This window comes from Centruroides vittatus, unplaced genomic scaffold (assembly GCF_030686945.1).
Source record: "Centruroides vittatus isolate TY-2023 unplaced genomic scaffold, ASM3068694v2 contig_19, whole genome shotgun sequence".
Lineage (NCBI taxonomy): Eukaryota > Metazoa > Arthropoda > Arachnida > Scorpiones > Buthidae > Centruroides > Centruroides vittatus.
The window spans coordinates 1,038,481-1,063,495 of record NW_027121169.1 but is presented as its reverse complement, the minus strand read 5'-3'; the positions used below and the strand labels follow the sequence as shown (position 1 = coordinate 1,063,495).

At 28.3% G+C, this 25,015-nt stretch overlaps 1 protein-coding gene across 4 annotated transcripts in view; it reads right to left on the bottom strand.

Moving 5' to 3' along the window:
* Nucleotides 1-1,682: 1,682 nt before the first annotated feature.
* Miro (mitochondrial Rho GTPase) overlaps nucleotides 1,683-25,015 on the bottom strand; it is a 76,555-nt gene continuing 53,222 nt past the window's right edge. For 2 of the 4 annotated variants that reach the window (XM_067264496.1, XM_067264495.1), the window contains 12 exons: nucleotides 22,384-22,492; nucleotides 21,988-22,108; nucleotides 21,830-21,914; nucleotides 15,466-15,611; nucleotides 15,301-15,398; nucleotides 14,474-14,565; nucleotides 10,343-10,465; nucleotides 10,129-10,257; nucleotides 9,790-9,986; nucleotides 4,619-4,687; nucleotides 2,541-2,660; nucleotides 1,683-2,474 (listed from right to left, as the gene is read on the bottom strand). In XM_067264496.1, coding sequence (XP_067120597.1) covers nucleotides 2,471-2,474; nucleotides 2,541-2,660; nucleotides 4,619-4,687; nucleotides 9,790-9,986; nucleotides 10,129-10,257; nucleotides 10,343-10,465; nucleotides 14,474-14,565; nucleotides 15,301-15,398; nucleotides 15,466-15,611; nucleotides 21,830-21,914; nucleotides 21,988-22,108; nucleotides 22,384-22,492 — 1,293 coding nt within the window. In that variant the 3' untranslated portion in view covers nucleotides 1,683-2,470. Of the gene's footprint in view, nucleotides 2,475-2,540; nucleotides 2,661-4,618; nucleotides 4,688-4,800; nucleotides 4,840-9,789; nucleotides 9,987-10,128; nucleotides 10,258-10,342; nucleotides 10,466-14,473; nucleotides 14,566-15,300; nucleotides 15,399-15,465; nucleotides 15,612-21,829; nucleotides 21,915-21,987; nucleotides 22,109-22,383; nucleotides 22,493-25,015 lie in introns of all 4 variants that reach the window. The other 2 variants (XM_067264497.1, XM_067264498.1) reach the window with 2 other exon arrangements.

Sequence of the window (25,015 nt, the reverse complement as noted above, 5' to 3'; positions counted from 1 at the left end):
TTTCGAAATTGGATAAAAAAGAGTTGGTTTTAAACTCGTTTATTTTTTAGAAATTTATAATTTTTTAGAGATTATTGTTTTTAACATTTATAATAACTGATTCCATTGTTTGATATTTATTTATTATTTGAATAAAGAACTGTTCATTAAGGATAATACAATTAACAAAATCTACATGAGCAAAAATTTAGTTAAAATGAATTTGGTGAGATCTTGAAATTGATTTTTTGTAGAGAAATTCATTTATTTTAAAAATTACAAATGAAATATTTTGAAATATGAAATACCAATTTTATTAACATTTAAAGTAACAAAAGTTCAGAAGAATTTTAGATGTGTTTCATTAAAATTACAGTTTATGACTTCAAATTGAAAAAATAAAATGTAAAATGTCAATAAATCGTACATTTATGCATAAGATTACATCCAGTAAACAATGGATTGGATGTGGATCCAATAAGGCATGGCGTCCCAAAAGTCCAGATGTAAGCACAAATTGATCAAAATGATTTGAATAAATGGAAATCCAAGTTGGGTCAATATATTAGTAAATTTTTGTGGATAGCTGTCAAAACAGTTTGCTCCACTAAACACTGGACTAATAGATCTATTTGGTGAGTCAAGTACTTTTATCCTATTATCTGTGGTTTTTCAAACTGAATTCTGCTCATAAAACAAATTGTATTATGAAATTAAACAAAAAGTATTGTGAATAAGATCTTACACTTCATTATTGTATTAATTTACCAATTTATATGGAAATTTGAATAACTGATAGTTGTGTTAATGTAATATGTAAATGATTTATTATAAAAATTGTTCTTAAAATCATCTTCTGTAATAAATCACAACTTTAATAATTTCATTTATAGATCAAAAATCTCCTCATCCTTCCCTTCTTCAGCATCATTAGTCCCATTTCTTGTGATAGTGCTACTTTCATTTTACAGTCAAATCCCCTTTCCTCTCATCAACCCTTCACATTTTTAATCCAAACTTGGTGCTAACCAGACTCATCAGTCTTTAGAATAATAGTACCCAAAAATTGTGTGTCAATTCTGACTGAAACACTATCTGAACTTGTTGATACTTCACAACCTGACAAGAATTAGTTTGTTCAGTGAAGCCTTTGTCATCTATGAACCAAATGAGTCTACTCATCTGTAAAACTTTACTTTTTAAAACTTAGATAGTTCCTTGTTTTTATCAGTAACATTGTAAACTCACAATACAATTTATCAGCATTAAAAAGACTTGAGAATATAGAATTGCTTCTGCACACTCATCTTATTTGATATTATTTATTTAAATATAAATGGTTTCAATATATACATTACGCAGAAAAAAAATTGTATTTTTTCTCGAGAAACAACTGTAATACTTTACATTCATATAAAGTTAAAGTAGCAATAATTCTGTGAATTATGCCTATTTTAGAATACAAAGTGTAAAGATTTGATAGTGTCCTTTTCAAAATTTCATTTTAAAACAGATATAAAAAGTAATCACGATGATATTGAATTGCATAATTAAGATATGCAAATTTCTATCGCTAACTTCTATTTCTGAATCTCAAGTTGCATCTTATTATACTCCCGTGCAATTTAATTAAAGGATTTTTCTATTGAGTGAGAGAACGGAATTCTACATAACAAATCACTACATATTAACAAAAAAAAAAAAAAAAAAAAAACCACAAGATATTTTAAAAGTATGCACAAGTTTATTCCATGAGATATATACATATCCTTCTAAAATAATCTTTGCTTAATAACATTTTGGCCAATACTATTGACAAATCTGGGCATGTCTTTGATAAAGAAAGAAATCCTCCTAATAAATTAACAAACCAACTTTTTGCATCCTTAAATTCCTTCTTGTTATTGAGTTTTTTATTTTATATAAACAAGCAAGGTTTATGAACATTCTTGTTAATTGTACAGATTGTATATTTGAATAAACGGCAACTGTAAAAAGTTGGCAAAATGCTGTTTTTAAGAGTTCTATAAAATTTTAAATGGTGAAAAATTTGACTTTAACTTGTTTGGATCCAAAACAAACTTGTACAACTTATAAAATATTCTCAAATGTATAAGTTTTATTATTGTTATTGCAATTAAAATGTACATATCAAAGATACCGAAAGATATAGCTAATGATATGTTGAAACAAAATCAAATGAATTTAAATTAAGTGGTGTTTTGTCTTTGATGCTACTTCCTGCGTTATATTACTTATTGGTCCTACAGACATTGGAAACTGCCCGTTTGCTTTGCATACTACCGCTCTACCTGTTTGTTGGGCAGGTATTATGTATGATTCAAAGTTAACAAAATATATGAAAGTTTCTTTAACCTAAGTAAACATATCTGTAATGTAATTCCGGTGAAAATTTAATGAGTACGCGGCCTGTTTCGAAGTGGGAAGATTAAGACAAATTCTGCAGATGTTGACTAGGTATTTGTCGTCACTACCTGTTAATATAAGAGAGGATTGAGTGAACTGTTTCCTCTTGAAATTGTAAAATTAAATGTATTTACCTGTCTGAAGTCTTTAAAAATTTTACAAAGAAAAAACTGACGAGTGCTACAGCTACCATTCCTATGCCTGCTTTGACCCACATCGTAGAATCTTGTGACAGAGGCAAGTGTTTCAGATTGCTATAAAAATAAAACAAACAAAAATATTAACTAACTTGATTGAATTTTAAGAAGGTGCTGAATAAGAAACTGAACCCAGCAAAACACAAAAATAATTATCATGCAGGTGCAGGGGTGGGATACAAGTAAAACTTTCAGCTAGAAAAGCATTAATCGACTGCCATGCCACATTACAAGACAACAAAATTCAAAGCAGTAAGCAAAACTCTAATTTAGTTATAAAACGAATAAAATCAAAGCAAAACAAATTCCATTCTGGGGAAGTTTAGCAAAGGAAGCTTAAAAACAATAGGACAATAAAAATATCAAAATGGCTTTAGGTTTACTGCTATGTTATTTTATCACAAATTTAACTTTTAAAATTAGAAGGCAGCTACATTCTATTTATAGAATGGTTTTTCCATTTTACATTTCCTAAAGAGGGCCTTTAAAATAGTGGCCAAAAACATTCGAACATTGAAGTTAAGTGTTTCTTTGCTGGAAATTTTGCATTTAGGTGTGATTTTCTACTCTATCACAAATTTAATTAAGTACAGTAAAATGTAAAACCTGTATAAAATGGATCTTCTATTAAACAAAAAATAAACCATGGAATAGAACAATTTGCTAAGTAGGATCAACTTGATTTCTTGATGACAAGAATTACAGTCTACTACTTTTTCTTTGTTTAAGACTGTAATTTCATTATTTTGAAATCTGTGACAATGCAATACTGCCGTTTCTCCTAAATAATTTAGATGAAAATTAATACAACATTCTACATGCTATAAAACAGAAAATTTAGGCTGGTACCATCAAATTTCATTTTAAACAGGTTTTATTAAATTAAAATTACTGTCAATTTAATGTTAAATGCATCTTTTCTTTAATAAACTTTCACATTTACTAAAATGATATGAAGTAAGTTTAGTATTTGTAATGTTCCTACATATAACAATTAATTGTAATACATAAAAGCCATCATGATATTTATAACTTATTGTTTTCAAAGTAAACATTATTATAATTAACAAATATAACCAAAGCCCTTTTAATAGCCAATCATAAATTTAAATGGCTGTATTATTTTCAGGTTACGTTTAAACTAATTTTTGATTTAATAAATCAAAAACAATGAAACCTGATCTAGATATTTGGAGATGCCACCACCTTGTGCTAAGATATAACAATTAGAAAATAATTACAAAAGAATTATCTAATTCATAAGTCTTAGCACAAAGATATAGGCCTTAAGGTGAAATTTTGTAATTCAATCAAAAATTTACTTAAAAGCGTAACCCAAAATAATTTCACAATTCAGATGTATGATTGGTTATTATAATTAATGTTAATTGTAGCAGTTCTCAATCTTACATAGTTTAAGTCTATAATATTGAATTTTCATTGTAGAGATCATTTTTCATTTTACAGATTTATAAAGCTTTAGCATTATATTTTGATTAGAAATTATTTGTAGTTTTTTCAATGTAAGAAATTTTAATTTATAAATTTTATGTGCTTAAAATATTAAAATAAAGTAATTTTTTCTTAGATAAGTAAAAAAACACCTCAAATATTTTCAAAAATTCAAATATTTTGTTTAAATTGTTAGCAAAAAATCTAATTTTTTATTAAAATTTCAAAGCAATGAAAGGTTGACAACTGCTAAATAAATTTTCTTTTTAAATAGTATATAGTATCTTGGCAAAGTGATGTTTTAAATTGTTTAGGGGATCAGTTCCTGTGATGACGGGGATAATGTTCGACTTGGCTTGTGTCACAATTTTAGTTGCCTTTTGTAAAATAATAATGAAAGTTAAAAAAGATACAGATTTTTATATAAATACTTTCAAAAGATTAAAATGCCAAAATAAAATATACTAAAAAAAATAAAATAAAATTATAATTACTAATTTGTTTAATTGTAAATTAAATTAACTAACTATGTATTTTCAACTTGATAAGAACATTTTTACAACCTCAAATACTGTGACAGCCAAGACGGAGATGGTCGGACAAGCAAGACGTGGACCAAGCGTCTCAGACTTCTGCCAACCCAGAATGGAAAGGTAAAACAAAAAGAGAGAAAAAAAAAATATCTTAGTTAAACCTATTTAAGGAACAAAAGACACCTTTTGACCCACCGATTCTTTGTACACACCTGTGCCGATAGAACAGTCTCCACGCAGCTTTGAAAAGACTGAAGAAATATGGAAAAATTTATGTACTACTTATCAATTTACTATATCATTACTCGACTTTTTTTCATATTGTCTCTTCTGATTACTGATTGTGTTTAATAGTCAACTGAAAGAAATTTTGTTCTGTAGAATTTTCAAAATTAAAATAGATTTGGCTTTTTTTTTTTTTTTTTAAATTTCACAACTCAAATGAATAATTGTATTTTATAAACATTTGTTTTTAAGCAACATTTTAATAAAGCATTTATATCAAAATTTCTTTGAATTGACAAAAACATTTTTTTATATGTAAGGCTTTTTTTTATTCCAATTTACTATTACATATTTAAAAATACATAAACAACTCCATAAGTATTTAAAAAAGCAGAAAAAAGTATTTGCTTTAAGCAAATACAAAACAAAAAGCATATAAAACAAGTTCAGGTTCTTTCAAACTTGCACCAATTGTGAGAATGCTTACAAAATTACAGAACACCACAGAACTAATCACTTGTAGCATATTACCATATGAATACAATGTTTATGTGACAAGGTAATTAGTTAGTGTAAAATTTATCTCCAATAATAAATGTCAAAATAGTGTTTGTATAAAATACACTTCAATTTAAGTTGACACCTTCATTTGATGAATGCTGTGGTATTATTTCATTAACCTATTTAAAAGTTAACTCTATTACAGAATGGTGTTAAAATAATCCACTTGTTAGAATATCGATCAGGAATAGCTAACTTCATTCAGTTCAAATGAGAAAGTTAATCAGGGTTAAAGGCTTTGTTGGAGTTAGCTTTCATTGTGTAAAAAAAATAATTTAACATCATTCTATAATCTATTTATATATTTACACTAGGAAAGTTAAACTAGTTTAAAATGTCAAAAAGTCATTTAAATTAAGCAAGATTACCTAGGAATTTTAAACTTGTAGTCAAGCCTTCTCATCTGACAGGGATCTCAAACAGAACAGAATGTGCTACCTTTAATTTTCTCTTATTTTGGAAATATAATTTTGCTCTGAGGAAATTTGAATGCCATTTGGATCAGAATTATTTCAATGCATGTATATAACATTATAGATAAATACATTAAGCTCATTTTGTATTTTAATTAATGGTACTGCTGTTTGATTTGATAACAGATGTGAAGGAATAAGTTCATTGCACATTGCAATTCTTGCAGACAGTGTAATAGTTAAATTTGTTTAATATTAAATGTAATTATTTATGAATGAATTTAACATTCCTAGCATAAACATATCATGTGATCCTAAAGGAAGGATGCAAGTCTGAAATACTAGAACTTGTTTTTTTTATGTTCTGTTTTATTTTATATTCTGATTTAAAAAATAAATACTTTTTCTAGCATATCTTTCACAACATTAAAATATTTTATATAATTCTCATATTTAGAGTTTAACCATTACACAAAAATTAATCAAACTGCAGTTGATTCAAAACTGTAAAATTATAACAGCAACTCAGAATAAGTTGATTAAACTAATGTCAAAATTTTTTAAAAAAATTCCTGACTATTACATGAAGAAAAATTGTGAGATTCACATAATTTAAAATTTACTTGATTGAGTCAAAAATTATCAATTAAATAATTAACTGTTAAAATATTTAGATAAAGTCATTCCCTAGAATTAATAGTTTCATATATAAATTACATTATTGTCAATATATTAAACATTCTTAAGAAATTTTAAAATTTTTTAAAGATGAGTAACTCATCAAAATTTTATATTCTTGAAAATTTAACAGTTTTAAGACAAATTATAATTATTAATCTGATAATTTTCATTTGTTAATTATAGAAAGTTATTCAGTTATTTAAGCTAACATTATTGATATTCTAACCTGCCAAAAGTATTATGAATGCCATGTAATATTACTTGCAATTATAATTCTACTTTTTTGATTATCTGAAATACAAAAAGAACATTGTATCAGGTCAGTCCATAAGTTCGTGCGCATTTTTATGACCTTGAGAAAAATCTTGTTTTGCTGTTAAAAATGTCAGTCTAATGTGATAATTTTTACATCGAAGTGTTAAATTGGATCTCATTCATATAATACTGTTCAGAATTGTGAACATTTCAGTTGTTTACTTTCGTTAAAATGGAAGTAACCGACGAATATAAAAGACACGTTTTATACTTTTTATTTTTAAGTGGTGAGAATGCTACAAATGCAGCCAAAAAAATAAATACTGTACATAATCAAATCGTAATTAGTTCAAGGACTGCGCAGAAGTGGTTTGAAAGATTTAGAAACAATGATTTTAGTGTGGAGGATAAGGCTCGTACCGGAAGATCCGTCGACTTCGACGACGGATCTTCCGGTACGAGCCTTATCCTCCACACTAAAATCATTGTTTCTAAATCTTTCAAACCACTTCTGCGCAGTCCTTGAACTAATTACGATTTGATTATGTACAGTATTTATTTTTTTGGCTGCATTTGTAGCATTCTCACCACTTAAAAATAAAAAGTATAAAACGTGTCTTTTATATTCGTCGGTTACTTCCATTTTAACGAAAGTAAACAACTGAAATGTTCACAATTCTGAACAGTATTATATGAATGAGATCCAATTTAACACTTCGATGTAAAAATTATCACATTAGACTGACATTTTTAACAGCAAAACAAGATTTTTCTCAAGGTCATAAAAATGCACACGAACTTATGGACTGACCTGATACATATAAATAAATAAATATATGAATTTCCTAATAAAGTAGTTATTTTAAAATGCTACAAGCATTATTTGACAAATTCCATTTGAGTATTTTTTAATTCTTTTATATAAACATAATATAGAAAAAGTTAGATACTCTATATTTCTTAAAGCCAAATAATTGCGAGATTATACTTGCATATATTATATTATATTATTATATCCATCAATTGTTTTGCTTTAATATATAACTATCGAGTTTAAGATGTTTATATTTGTCCCTATATTTCTCCAACTATCAAACAATTGTATTAAAGTAGGTACAAAAGAGTTAACTGAGACTCATTTAATTGAGGTTTCCCATTATCAGGGATGAATTCTGGAAAAGTATTTTGTTAGCAAAGATAAAAGAACAGAGTTAGATAGAATTGTAACAAGTACAGTACAGTTTATTTCATGAAACTGAGCTGAATAATGTATGTACTTGAAAGGAGCTATAGAAGTTTTAAAAGAACATATTTTGGCATGACAATACAAGCAGATGCTACTGTAAAGTGTCATCAGACATCAATCGTAAATTTTAGCTTTAATAATTAAAAAATGCCTTTAATTTTTATGTGTCCTTTTTGATGAAAAAATCTCAGTTAAATCTACAACCAAAAACATTAATTAATGTTAAAAAAGAAAAGCTACCTTACAAGAAAAAGGTGTGTTTGGCAAAGCCAAACTTCTCAATCCAAAAATTATGTATATTAAAATGCCAGAGGTATTTAAAATTAACAGACTTTGTAGCAAAATAATAAATTAAAACTTATTTATTGTAACATCATCACAATGCCGGGCTGCAATTTTTAATCATATTTTTAATTTATTTAACTTAAAATATATGCTCTCCATCTCAAATTAGTACTGCAGTGGCTTGCCCCTGTTCATCATACTTCTCCTTTAACAATAGAGTCATGCCAGTCATCTATCTAACACCTTTCAGAGGAAATTTTTGATTTGAAACAACATGATTTCCAGTTTGCTTTGGAAGTTTATATAGTTAATCAAGGTCTCCTACCCCTAAGCTTTCTATATATGGTCTCATCTTTCATCTATCTAACTCCATTCTTGAGATTAAGGAAAGACAGGCAGATGAACAAATGACAGTAGAAGTTTATAAGAATACAATTTTTTCAAATTGCAGCCCAATAAAATATGAAAAAATAGCTTTACAGATACCTTTATATATACTGTATATTAATGCTATTTTTTACGTTAATAGTAATTTTGATTATTTGCTAAAGTAAGACTCAATGCACTAGTTTACTAAACAGTGTTTAATCTTGTAAAACTTAAAACCTCATTTCAAATATCTGTAAACAAATAAATTAAGTTTCAATAGTTTTGATTAATATTTGTGAAGAGCATAAAAATAAACAACAATGATGAAAATCTATATGTAATACTTTTGGCAGGTAATGAAATAATTAATTACCGTATTTATTCGTGTATAAGATGATCTCGCATATAGGACGAGGTGTGACTTTAAAGATCAAAATAAAGAAAATTAGATTTATTAATACAATTCTAATTTTATTTCATTTAATCACAAATAAAATATTATCAAATGCATGTATTAAGGCAAACGTGGTTGTTTGCCTTAATACGTGATGAATGGAAAACAAAACCAAAACATTATAATGCACAAGACGTGAAAAAAATTTATTTTTAATGATTCAGAATGTGATAATATTCATTAAAAATAACAATTTAACAAATATGAAATAACTACAGTTATAATCATTGCTAAGTGACCTGTATTTCATTAATGATTTTATAAATAACAAAAAACTATTTTCTGCAGACAAATGAGATTAAATGCAGTTTTTAATTAATGGACATAGGTTTAAACCAATAAACAAAGGGGGTGTATCTTAGTTTGTTTACAGGTGCCAACTTACAATAAATAGACTGTAGACCTATAATGGCAACATGAACTATACACGATTCACTGAAATTATTGCAAAAATGCAAAGAATCCTTCACTCATGCATATAGGACGACCTAGGTTTTTGAAGCAGTGAAAAATGAATGAAAACCTTGTCTTATATGCGAGTAAATACGGTATTACAACGAACAAGTAGCAAATTGTTATATTATAATTATATTAAAAATATTTTAATATGAAAATTGTCAAATCAAATAACAAAAATAAAACAGAATATTAATCATATTGAGTTATATCATAACAATTGTTAAGAATATATCAATGCTTTAAAGACACTTACGGATAAGCAGCCATTGTGGCTAGTTTAATATAAATGTCTTTTCGAACACGACCGCTGACGGTACATGGCTGTGGAGGTGGCAGTTTATATTTACTACAAAATTGGGCTGGCTGTAGAGAAAATTCTTGTTTTACAACGGGTTGATCACTTTTCGCAGCCACAATTAATACTGGAACTTTGCTTTCATTAAAATGTTTCTATAAAAGAAAGATATTCACACTTAAAAATAAGCTATAAGAATTAGTATCTTGCAAAAACTTTTAAGAAAATTGATGACAAAATAATTAATATTAGGAAATTTAGAATTTACTCTGTTTAAAGATTAATTATACAACTTACCAAAAATATCCTAGCAATATATTCAAATGAATAAGGATGACTGGAATCATACATGAGGCACACAACATCACAATATAGTTCTGGTGGAGCCAAAGTATCATTCATTCCAAATATATCAATCTCATGTAGCTGAAAGAATAAAGTAAAAAATTTAAAAAGTTTAAATACCTAATATAAATCAAAAACAATGATATGAAAATTAATTTATACTAACCAATAAATATTTTTCTTGACCATAAACTTGAACTGAATTTATTGTATATTGTGATAGATGAAGTTTATTAATAATTGACTGTTCTTCTAAAGTTTTTCCTAGGAATCCTTGCATAAATGAAGTCTACATAAAAATAAGTGATTAAGAAACAAATTTCAAATTTTTAATAATTTTCACTATTTTTTTTTTTAATGTATAAATAATGCATTTAAATATATCATGTATAAGAAAAGTTTCCATTAAATAATTTATATTCATCTGAAAAGTAAAGTTCTAGAGAACAAGTACAGATATAATCAACATCAACTGTAGAATAGTCAATCCTGAAATGGCATTGTAATACTTAATTTATTGAGTTTCCTATGCAAACTGATTAGTCCAAAATAATGTTTGGTTTAGAGAACATTTTTTTCCCACAAAATGCTATTCAGTAACCAAGGATGTGTTTCAGGATCATTTACTGGCAATCTATGAAATAACAGTTTTATTTTAGTGTTTGATAAGGCGGGCATAATTTTAGATTAATCAGTTCATTCAGGAAACTTGTTAAGTCAAATGTACAAAAAAAATTTTTAAATTTTACAGTTAATGTTGATTTTCATTTCAGTTTCATTGAAATATACATAAAAATATTACATAATCATTTAATTTTTGAAATTTGTATGATTAAATATTAAATTCTGATTATAGTCGTGTAATATTTGTAAATACATTCGAATCTCAGGTTTCGAATGCCTCACTTTTTGAACAATTCAGTTTACAAACATATTTTGAACTCATTCTTGCCCCAGTTGCTGTACGATAACTTGGTTGTCAAACAAGCTACTCAATAGAGACAGCCACAATGGCCAACTTCCTATACTTCTTATGTTAAAGAAAGTTGATGGGCCGACCAGTCAATGACTACTGATTTAGAAGTTAGTGGTGTTGAGATCACCTCACATCACAATACAAATCATCAATGACATTACTATTTAAATTATTTCAATGTGCATGCAGGAAAAATACTATTTCTGTTTTTCAGTACGTGCTGCAGTTAAATTAAAAACAAATCAATTGAAACATATTTCAGAAAGCATGGATAAAGTATTTGTTGTCTGTCTTAATTGTTTTGGTTATCAGAGTCAGAGTTGATTCTCTATTTATAGCAATTCTTTGTAAAGTGTTAGTTTTGGCTGGCAGTAATGGAACATTTTGCCTTTAATATATATTAGGGTGTCCCTTATTTTGACAAAAAACATTTTTTTGTCAAAATGTTTGTGCCCCCCACTGTAATTTTTTACATTGGGTCAAAATTACTCAAATATGAAGTTTTATCTTGATAAAATGACATTAACTCATGGCGACTTGAGTGCAAAACTTGAATACAAGTAATGATCAATAACTAACAAATATAACACTTTAAGTTTTTGATATCATAGTTGTTCTAACATTCAATTACAATATTAGAAACTATCAAGCTATCAAGCATACTTTCTTTTTTGCAATCTGGATATATTTTTTGGTGGTCTTGCAAACAACACAATATCCAATATCACTTCTTAAGCCTTTTAAATTTCCGGTACTCCATACGAAAATTAACAACTAATTAACTAACGTTTTCGATCGCCTCCGCGATCTTCGTCAGGTTTTATTGACAGTTTTGAAATAGAATGCAAATAGAATTCTTTCAAAATTCAAACGATCGAACCTCTCCCGCATGCAATAATTGCGAATGATCTAACATGCAATTAATCTCCCTGATACCATCATAAAAACGTTAGTTCATTAGTTGTTAATTTTCGTATGGAGTACCGGAAATTTAAAAGGCTTAAGAAGTGATATTGGATATTGGAGTACCGGTATGAGGATTGTTTTCTAAACAACACAATGCAAACTCCTTTTGTTCTTCATTCACAGTCAATAATCTGTGAAAGTCTTGCAATAACTTAACAGATCTTTCAGCAGAGTCATTTAAAACTCTTAACATGTTAAATGTCCTCTGGGCTGCTAAAGACAAAGTGTTGTTTTTCCATGTTGAAGGACATTCCTGAAGAAAACTTTTATCCATTTGTAGCTGAGAAAAGAATCCTCTGCTTTGAATTGATACCATATTTTTGCAGAATGACAGTCATTCCACATAAAAACAAGACCAGCATGTCAGAAACCCAGGAGTTACTGGCATGCCAGTTAAACTGTGACTAAAATATAAAATTAGTCAGATCTAACAAAACTAGTTATTAATCAAATGTTAAAGAAAACATTCTTCATGTACAATAAAATAACATTGTAATTTGACTGATTTAAAATCTGGAAGAGAGTTTTCATTTACAAGATAAAACAATTAACAACTTATCAACATTAGTACTAATAGTAGTTAGTAAGTGTGGGCTACACCGACCATCTACCCTGACCTTAAAAATAAGTCTTTCCTCTCAAATTCCACACAAAGCTGATGTTAATTGATGTAACCAAGAAAATTTACAGCGAGTTTCTTAAATTTAGTATGTTTATTTTTGCATTTTTCAATCAAAAAACAATAAAATACACACAAAAAAAGCACTTTTGGAATTCCACAAGTATTTTACATTGTTAGAAAGAAGACAAAATGAAGAAATTAAACATATTACAGTTTCAGATGTAATGGTGACCGTTCATAGTTTTAAAATAAAAATTTGTTTGTTTTTTTAACACATCCTGTAGAGAAAGATGTATAATTTCACTTAAACCAGCATGCCAGTTTTTACCACATGAAAATATCTGATTTCCTGGTCCCCGGATAAACTGGCATGCTGGTCATACCATGAAAATACAGTACAAAATCATCAATTGTTTTCTCTAAAATGAGAAACTAATCAATGAGACAAGGTAAATAAAAGTATGCTATTATAGTAGAAAATAATTAAATTTACCAAATAATTTGCTATCCATTTCTTCACACAAAGGAATAAATTTCCTCTCTATACATCAATGTTGTCTGCCCAAATTGACCAATATTTTACTTTTGGTTTGAAGGTCAATGTCGTTATCAAAGAGAGATAGAACTGCCAGTACTTCAGATAACTACAAGTTTAGCTATGCTTCTTTAAAGCTGAGGTATTTCTATCTCAGCTTTAAAGTATCACTTCATATGATTCATGATTGTATCACTTCATATGATTTTAATAAGTTCAAGATGCAAAGTTCTTGATTACAGGCATTTACAGTACACTGCACTTAAGAGAATTACCACATTAATTTAAGCCTTCTCTTCTCTGATGGATTGTTTAAGTTCTGACCTTAAGAGAAATATTTTTAAGGAATAAATTGTTCTTGCCATCCATTGATCTTGATGCATAGCTCACTTTTCCCAAAAGATCACACACTCACTTATCATTAGCTTTAACCTCTTGTATGTTATAAAATAAAACAGCCAGCACTTACCTATTTAATGGCAGTTTGCTTCCGAATATTTGGTGTTTCACATTCCCTATCAAAAATACACTATCCTTGGGATTGAATAATTTATATGACATAATGTTACAAGGCACAAATACATCTAACATGGCTGGAAACTGAAGACAAACTGACAGTGCTTCACATATAATGTCCAGTCCAGTCCTGAGCAAAGCACAGCATGTCCAGATTTGTTTTTGACACATTGATGCTCAAGCTGGCATAAGTTAATATTCATTGATTGCTGAGAAATTAAATATGGACATTTTTGAGTGAAAGGAAAAAATGAATGGGTGGGCATTCAAAACATTAGAAATCAGAATATAAGGGATACTCTAATATATATAATATTATGTTGCCTTTATAGGCATTTTTATGCATGCAATACAGCTAAAACAGTAAAAAAAAAAAAAAAAAAAAAAATTAGTTGTGTGATCAGAAACTAATTAATCCATTTTATATTGTTTCTTATGGAAAAATTAGTTTTGGTTTTTGAACAACTTTTAGGAATGAATTAAGTTTGAAACTCAAGGTTTGACTGTATGTTGAAAGATAATTTTAGAACTCTAGTAGAAAATCTTAAATTTTCTATACAATTTATTTAAACATGATAAAATAAATAAAACTTAATATCAGTAAATGTAAAGTATTAATTAATTTATACACATCATAAAATTTAATAGTAATCTACATAATAAAATTTAAAAAATTCTTTACTTTTCCAGCTCCTTGAGGTCCAATAACATGACAGTGAAAGACGTTTCGACTTGTTTGCTTCTTTTGCAAATCAACTTTTTTGTCTCTTGTAACTGAAATTATTTATATAATATTTATAAATATTACTACAGATTTCTTTTAATCATGCATAAAATATTTAATTATTTTTATAAAGTATAAAATAGTTCATATCAAATCTAATGAACTAGAAATATTTAAAGCAAGCTACATTTGTCTGACATATAGAATAGAATTTTTTTGCAGCATGTTTCAGGACTTGGTATGAAGTTAGAACAAGTACCTAAATGTTTATAAGTATTTTGTTAAAAATTTAACAATCTATGTTAGAAATTATTTTTACTTATTTTTTGATAAATTTACATTTGTAACCTAATTCATTGTGTTCTTATATTTATAAAATATATTGAAATGTTATGTTCTATAATTCAATTGAAATTTAATAATTGATGGTGATAAATCAATGCAAAACAGATCTTAAAATTAAGTATTTACATAATGATTTTATAATATATATTTTAGGAAACATGTTTAAATATTTTTTCTTTTTTCTTTAATAAACAGGGCATTTGATTTTAGATTTTAAATACTGTAAAGTAACAGCAATCTATTTTAAAATCTAATTTATTATTAAATTGCAATAAGTAAAATGCATTAATCAAGAAAAAACATATTTTAAAATAGTCTTTTTTATTTGATTAATTTTTTAAAAAATAAGTTCAAGCAAAATTGTAATTTTATTTATATCCTTTGCAAAAATGGACAAATGTTTCTTAATTTTTGTATTGAAAAAATTGTTCCCAACTCACCATGAATTGCTGAAAGCTGATTAACATCAGGATTAATTATATAACCCAAATAAGCTAAATACTCCATTGTCTTTTGAACATTCAATGCAGTCGTCAATCTAAATTAAAATTAATATAAAAATAAATAGAAAATCAATAGATTAGTTCAATTACATTAAAACTTACGTCCAATAAGCAAGATAGCCTTGCAAAGTAACCCAACCATCATCATTTGTAGGCACTGTATTTACAATTTCAGGACCCCATGGAATTTTTGGACATATGCTGAATAAATCATGCTGTTCTTCTGGAGAAAGGCAGTTATCTTTATCCTGTTAATTGAAAAAATTTTTACTGATCAAATTATCAATTTTTTAGTTAAAAAAGAAATTAATTATATTACTTATAATATACAGGGTGTCCCAAAAAGATGTACTCACTCTTTAATTGTCAAATATATAAATATTTTTTTGTAAATAATGTGTCTTGACAAACACACAGCCCTAAGAAGTTAAATCAATAAACAAATAAATAAATACATTGATTTAAAACCTATTACTAAATTTAAAAAAACATATTATTAATCGTCTATCAAAAAGTGAGTACATCTTTTTGGGACACCCTGTAGATTAAAATAATTGATTTGTGCAAATTAAAAAATATGCATTGTTTAAAGTATTAATACTGAATCAATAAATAATTTGTATACTATCTCCTTTATTTGGGTTCATTTCAATTCCAAAGAAAGATGAATAAATATTTATGTTATTAGCAGAAACAGAATATTCTTTTCTTAATTAATGTGTCAATTATTAGTGCATTTACCTTATATAATTATAAAAAAAAGAAGGTAATTCAATCATTACTATATCATATTTTGAAGTTTCATGTCAATTATCTAATAAAGGTGCATTAGTCTCACTTATTGATATGAAATGTTCGAATAGAAGCAAATGTCTTATAGAAAAAGGAAACAGTGTAGCCAAGATCCACTACTGCACTAATGGTTAAATGTAATAAAGACACTCACAAACATGATGACTAGTTAAAATGCCAACAGACTTTACTCATAAGAACATTTTCATCCATTTAAAAATGTTCATATGAGTAAAGTCTGTTCTGATTTTAACCGGTTTTGGTGTTTGTGGGTGTCTTTAGTGTAGTCAAACAAAACCATCAAATACATCAAAAATTCCAAAATCTCAAAAAATTAAATATATTTTAGTCCGTCAAAGTTCAATGCTCAATTTAAACTCAAATTTTTTAAATTGGATACACATGTGGACAAGATGGTTTATTAATATGAGGAAGATTTTACAACTGTTTTATTGCAAAGATGTCTTATCAAAACTGTTAAGAACACTGTTACATGTAATACTGAAAGAGGAATAAATGGTCTTGAAATGCATCTACAGCTATTGAACATCAATTCACAAATTACAGGTGTTTGATGAGAAAAGAATTGTTTTAACCTACTCGTGGTATTTCAGACGTATCTCAGGTCGCAACCTAATGGCCTTAACCTGAGATATCTCGTTTCAGCATCAGAACGTTTTTAAAACTAGATGTTGCTAGTCGTTATTTTTATATTAAAACTAACTTCCAAAATATATATATTTTTTTGTGTTTTTACATTTATTAATATATTTGTTTTATTTGTGCGAAATAAAAAAAAATAATTTTGAACAATATGATTATTTTTTTCAAAAACATGTAATTTTCATTAAGCTTAACTCTTGCACCCCCAATTGTTAAGCAAATAGGACAGAGTACCGATTCATCAAAACCCTATTAAAAATAGATTTCTATAAAATTTATCAAAAACAGATGTCAGCACATGATGGCAGTGTCTTGTTCATTGTCTGTTTCACATATTTTTGTCCAGGTGGTGTTTTGTTGACTTAAAAAATTTTAATTAATGCTTTTTTTTCTTAATTTTTCATTTCCTGATAATTTTTTATTTCAATTTTAGCATATTCATGCAATAATATTACTATAATAAGTTCATTCATGCTATAATAAGTTTATTCAGCTATAATACATCAACACGTTGGTGTGAAAGTTCGAACCCACCGGAATTAAGCCAGTAACGATACATCCTTTTCCCGCGTGGTGAAAGGATATAAATCAAAAGGAACAAATATGAATCAGAAGGAACAACCGACGAAAATCGCTGGTTGGTGACACTGGACACATGAGCGGGACAATAAAAGGGTGACGAGTGAACAAAGGGGGGGGGGGTCAGTTACGTAGTGTCGATTAGACAGCGCTGTGGGCGTCCCGAGTCCCGACGGCAAACGAAAGGATACCTGCGAGATACCTTGACCTAGCGGAAAGACCGACCCGGATCACGAGGTATGACTTCCCCAAAGTCGTGTAAACTCTCCCTCCGCGTATCCGAAAAGAGGCGACAGTAGCTCACCCGAATTGTATCTGTTATGTTAGTCTTAATAAATTGTTATTGTTGTTATTAGACGCTGTTAATGTCCTTTATTCGAGTATCGCTGCCGCCACTCTACCGTCGAACCCATTCACTTCCTCCACTCGCGTAACGCGTACCCATCCGAACCGCCATCTTGACGTGGGCAGGTCTCACTAACCTGTTAGCCAAGAAAAGGAGGAACGAGACTCCGTCCACCTCCCGACACCCACATTATAATTATTCAAGTTGTGATCTTCAGTTCTAACATTTAATATATATTTTAATTTTTAATTTTTTTTAATCTAAAATATCAGTAAATGTTACATTTACTACTGGTAATCATATTTTTATTACAAAAATTTATATTCTTGTTCGATATGAAGTGAATAAAGTATATCAGTTCATTATATTAGTTGGTAGCAGAATAAAGTTTTGATTTCAAATAAATGTTTGATATAATGTGTGATAAATACACAACGAATAAATGTGAGGACCGAATTAAGCCGGTCCGATTTTAAAATTTCTTTGTTTCAAATCCCCTCGGGATATAACAATCAAAATCAGAGATAACAATCACAAGTCAAAGGATGTACAGCCTTCCGCCGTCAAACTCGCTTCCCTCCTCTCCGGAATCGCCTTCTGCGTCACGGAGCCCAAATCATCGCCCTCCGTCGCGATTGGTGATCTTAGCGGACGCGATCGGGAGTATAGATAGGGAGGGGAGATATCTAAGAACGGGGTGGCTGACGTCCGAAGAAGACGAACGTCCCGGAAAACCCGAGTCCAATTCGAAAGACGATCCGACGACGCCGGAGCCTCCGCCTATGAGCCTGATCCTGCCGCCCACCGCCAGAGAAGACGCCTCGAAGCGAAGAACCGATTGTTATCGATAACCGAGAGGTATGAACCCCCAACCATTGTGAACTTTTTCTCTCGTGCGCGATTAGGGACGGGATGAATAGTTTCGATGTAGTAGATTCTATATTCCAATAAATCTTTATTTGTGTTGTCCTGTTACTACGGATATTGCCTTTTCTTATTGACGACCTCACACCCTTCCTCCACTCGACCTGACTATTAATTACCCGATCCCGACAAGTCGGGATATCGAGAAAATTTAGCCATCCTTGACAGTGGGGCGGGTCTTGCTGACCTATCCGCCAAGAAAAAGGAGGTACGACACCGCCCTACCTCCTGGCGTTTCCCACAAAGTATATTAGTTCATTATATTAGTTAGTAGCAGAATAAAGTTTTGATTTCAAATAAATGTTTGATATAATGTGTGATAAATACACAACGAATAAACATAGGTGCATAATTGTTATATCGAGTTGTACAAAACAATATTCTACGTCTTCCTGGCTCAGTGCCACCAAAAAACTAGGTAACTAGACAATGTTAATTTTGACAAAAAGTTACAAATTATCAAGTTTAAATGTCAGTTCTGATATATATTATTTTTTTTCTTATAAATTTTTCTAATAAAATATATTGAAAAATATTGTATTTAAAACTAAAGATATTAATAAATGTACGTGATTTTTTTTCATATGAATATAATGATAATTTGACGTTTGGTGAATTTTTAAAATAATATTGCCTGACTGACCTATATTGCCCTCAGCCGTTTTACAAAATAAATGTAAACAAGGGAGTGTAGCAAAGGGTCAAAAAAGAGTTAACATCGACAAAAATTCAACATGGTGTGACACACAACAGAGAAAATTTTCAATATCAGATAGGTTACTCATCAGTTCATATAAGAATTTCAGTAAATTAAATATCACAAGCAGTTCCAGGTATGATTATTTATTGTATGTAATCATTAAAAAATATTTACTAATATAAATATTTTATTGATTAAAATTTAACAAAAAAACTTTTTAATTTATTACTTTTTCTGTGAAATGCAGATATGGACCATAATTAAGCTTAGTTCACACTGAATGCGATTTGCTGGCGAAAACTAAAAACAAAGCAAATAATACGTCAGACATGACATCGTTTCTGGTGAATTTTACCATTTTGCGAATCACTTCAAAGTTCGGAACTGTCAAGCTTTCTCACTAGCGAAAAAATTTCACCACCAATCGTATTCCTGTTAGTTGTCACGTGGTTCTTGTTGTTTTCAAGATGGCTACAGAAACCTTCTCACGCAACAGAGTAAATTTTGTAATTACGGCTTTTTAATATTTCTCTCACCCAGCATCATTTTCTTTTTGATGTAACTTTCTTTTTCAATAAATAAACAAACGAGGTTAACGACGGAATATTGGAAGCAGCCATTTTGTTTTTCCAGATGATGTTTTCTCTTGCTTGCAAATGATTGGCTCCTTAAAATTTGCAATTGCTTTTCACCTTTGGTTATGGGTCAATTTCGCTAAGCGAATAAAACTCATTTTTCGCTTTTCTCATTCACTTTCACTATTCACTCAGTGTGAAATAAGCTTTAGACTTATACTTAACAGAACGGAAAATTGGTATAATGTAACAAATAGTAAACTGATAACTCATGTTAACAAATCTAATCTAACTTGATTAAATGTGTCTCAGTATGATCAATGTTCAACAGTTTAAATGGATATTTTGTCAATTAATAGACATAAAATTATATTTAAGCTGACTTGAATTTCACTTAACACTATATTTCATTAAAGATTAAAATTTTCCTAATTCTTTTTTGTTTTTTGAAAAGAATTTTTAAAATTTTATTTGAGAAATTTGTTTTTGAACTGTTTGTAATTCTAAAAGATTTCTTTGTTATATCTAAAGCAAAACTCTATCTTAAAACTCACTACAGAAATGGCTGAAATTAGATTAAAACAAATTCTAATGTAGCATTTCCCAAATTGCAATCCACAACCTGCTATAGGTACATGGAAAAAATGTATGTCAACAGAAATCTTAAAAATCAGAATAAGAAACAGTGAAAAAGGTAACAAATTTAATATTTTTAAAACATTTTAGACTGAAATATCTTATTACATAATAGTATGAAATATCACAAACTTGTAAGATGCTAATTGTGATGAAATTGTCACAATGTATTTATATACAGTATTTGAGACAAAACTTAAAGAAATTACTGAAAATTATTAGTCTCTACATATAGAAATATTTGGGAAAGATTACTGTAATACATATCTAAAATTCTAATTGCTATTTAAGAAAACAATAATTAAATATAAACAGTTTAAAAATAATCACATTAGCTCTCAGTTTACCATAAAGTATGATGAAATTTTCTATGAAACATTTTCAATTGCTGCTCATTTACTGTCATAGACCAAATCTCACAAAATATGCTCTGAATCTCTATTGAAAAGCACAATGTATTTGAATGTTTGTTCTAAACTTCAAATGTTTTCTGAAACTTTAAAAATTTCAGAAAACATTTGAATACTCGAATTTCTCCATCAAGCTTGATGAAATATGTTTTATGAAAAGTAGAGATTGAAGAAATGAGAGACGTAGAAAAATTCAAGAAGAGTTGCTAATATTTCTACAAATTCAATAGCTTATACTGTCCATGGAAACATAATTGAAATGTGATAATACATTTTAAATAACAGGCTCATTAACTCATTAGATTGTTACTTTTGATTGGATAGTAGAATGCCATGTGGTCACTATGGAAAGATCTTTTTAAAATTTCTTATAGAAGTGACACAATGCAGCTATCTTTTTTTAAAGTTTAAATTTAATGAAGTAAGTTTAAAATACACCATTTGCCAAAATATTTAAAAATGCAACTTAATGGAAATCCAGTCTTCAAGCATAACCAAATGAGGTCACTGACATCATTGCAACATAAGTGCGACCATCAATCCAAAATCGATAAAACATTTATTTTATAGCTAGTATTTCTGTAAAATAAGTAGCCTATACTTTTCATCAGAACATAAAATAAATACAACCAAAATTTCATACAGACTGGAAAAAAATTCTAGAAGTTATGAGGAATTAACACACATGCACATTTTACAAGATTTGAATTCTGATAAATAAGCAGCATTTATAAGAGTTAGTAGAAAATCTATTTGTACTTCACAGTACACAGAAAGCTAATATGGTAATTGTGATAATATGGAGTGTACTGATTATTTAACAATGACAAAATATATTTACTTGGTCGTATTTTTCAAATAGGGTAGTAAAAAAATGATATCCCTGATGTGTTAATTCTGCACTAGATCCCAATTGAATAGTTAATCTGAAAAAAATTAAGATTGTTAATGCAATTAATCTTCTGAGAAAAAATATTTGTTACTAAGAAAAGATCTTACTGGGGTGTAGTATAATCTTTAGCAAGATTTAAAGAATCATCATATCCAAATTTCCTAAGAACTGTCCAAGTAGTTTCATGCCTTCCTCTTTGAATGAATAATATATGTAAAAACAAAAATCCTACATAAAAAGAAAAAAAAATATTTGTTTAAAATACATATATAAAAATAAATATATATAAATTTTTATTTAAGTTTTTCTTTACAAAAATATATTGAATTTGTTAATTTCATTTATTTAAACTGAGTTTAATAAGCTAGTTTAAAAGCATAACATAGTTTTTGTTTACTTATTTTTTAAAAAAAAATTATTTAGAAATTACTAATTTTAGAATTTTGATTATTTCCTTAGACACAAAAATGATTATATTATAATTATATATGTACAATATATACCTTTCAGTGTTAAACCATTATCATCAGCACCATCTGGAACATTTTTCCTAACAATAGACTTAACATCTTCAAGTGCCTGAGGCTGTAGAGGATTATTAAAACAACGGCGCTAAATGGAAAAATTTACTTTAAAAGCTTATTTAATTAAAAGATAAAAACTTTTATTAATTCAATGCAACAAAAATCATTAAAACATATACAGATGTGGTTTATATTGCATCACATACCCAACGTGTGCTATGATGGAAAAATAACTCCTGATTGATTGCGGTAGAATTGTGCTTATGAAGTCTGACAATTAAATTCACATACTTATCATGATAAATGTGCTAATCAATCAAAGGTCATTTTCCCCATCATAGCACATCTTGGATATGTTGCACGACACACACTGAACCTGGCATGGGCACACACATACATACACAAACCTTTCAAGGTCTCACAAAACAAAATCACTTTTACTCCTCATATAAATTTAAAATTACAAATTATGCAGTCCTAAATGTATTTATTTTCACCCAGAAAATGGTTTTAGACTAATTAAATGGTGATCTTTAAACCTGTCATTTTAATTTTTAAATTTTTAATGAACAGAAGTAATGTAAAACATAAATGACTTTAAAAGTGGTTTTCAAAATCAACAAAAAGGTTCTTAATTTGGTTTTGTTCGTATATGGCAATGTAACATGTGGGCAATCTGCCAAGAAGAATGTCTTCCAGGAAGACTTTCTTTGGGATACTGGTGCCTATTCAGGTGTAACAAACATGAAGAAAAACCAGAAAACCACATGGCCAGCCCACTAATGAGGCATGAACCCATGACCAACTACAAGTGTTCAGTGGTTTTATCCACTCAGCCACTGGCAGACAACCCAATTCTTCATAGGGGACTTCCTCTGTAAACTACATTAACAAAATTAATATATATATATCTTCAGTAGTTTTAGAATAAACAGTGCAAGGAACTTATGATGCATGTGTATGTAAATATAAAACATGTTATACAAGACAATTATTATGCAATTTCAATATATCTATGAAAAACAGAAAAAATACAGTTAAGCATATATTACTGAAATTCTAATTTATCATGATTGATTATGTCAATCTTGGGTTTAAATAATTCTGTTTATTTAATAGAAAAAGTAGCATTTTAATGTGTTTATCATCATTCAACAAAATGCCATTTCTTTTTGATATAACACAACCATTAATTAATTAGTATCCTTGTTACAACCAAAAAAATCCAGTAGTTCAGTAGACAATTATTAATAATTGGACTTTGTGATTATGAAGTATAAAAAATATATACATTTTTATATTTCATAGAATTTGTAATCTAGTTCTAACTGTAAGGAGTATTTGGATGATGATAAGTCACTCTGTTTATTAGAACTAATTTTAATTGTCAACATGCCATTCAGCAACAATAATATGAATGTGTAACTAGTGTAACTAGTCAACCTGAAATTGATTTATTATTTAAATAGCTTAACAACAATTCTTTCTTTTCATGATAAAACAATATAATATCTAAAAGTTTATTTAAACAATAGTAATTGCAATCTGTTTGGGTATAATCAGTGTCTGATATAATCATTGACCTCATTGAATGAATGAATCATTCACAGACATGAAATGCTAGATAAAAGCAGGCATCTTATAGGAAAACAAATAGTATAGTCAATAAGAGATAGTGAATATATTACCAGAAAAATCTAAAAAATATTTTGTTATAAAGTGTCAAAGTTTAACTCTCAAAGCTTTATAGAATGTGACTGCATCCAAACAGTTGACTAAATTAAGCACCATCTGTCTAAAGATGTTCATTATTATTATTATAATAAGTTTGCTTCACATTATTTTAAATTACAGTATTTTTTTGTGATTTACCATTGATTATTCTTTATCAGAGTATTTTAAAATTATTTACAGTTAATTAATCAAATTAAATATATAAAACTAATATTGTTTATATAAAGAATTATAAATTGCAATGAAAAAGTCAAGAGTATTGCAAAGAAACATGAAATATCAACTGGGTTGCTAAAGTGATCAAGTGTGGCATCTAGGGCTGTGCTAAATCAAAATTTTGATATTGATAAATTTTAACAAATACCAAAAATTATTAATCATCAAGAAGTAAGAATTATTTAAAAGTGCCAAGTGTATAAAAAACAGTTGAAGATAGATTTTGAAATTTACAGATAATACACAGCATCAGCTGTAATTCACAATGCAAATAATTACACAAAGTCTGACAGTGAGAGTACATAATATTTTAATCCTGTGGAAGTAGTGTCATCTATGAGATGCCACAGCACTAATTTTTCAAGATTTCTTATATTTAAAATGTCGTAAAAAATTTGAAAAATTTCTACTTTCCTAACTTTTCAACCCAGAGGACACAATTTTTTCAGTGCGCACATAATTTTTCAGAAAAAAAAAATACTGGCATCTGTGAGATGTCACTTAACTTTTTCCATAGAGTAAAAGTTACAGGAAAATTTACATGGACATAACTTTTGTAAAGCTAGCAATTTATGCAGTTGACAGCATGTCTTAAATTGCCAAATTTCTGATGGTCCATACTTTATTTCTTTGATCACTTCATTTTTCAAATAAAGAATAT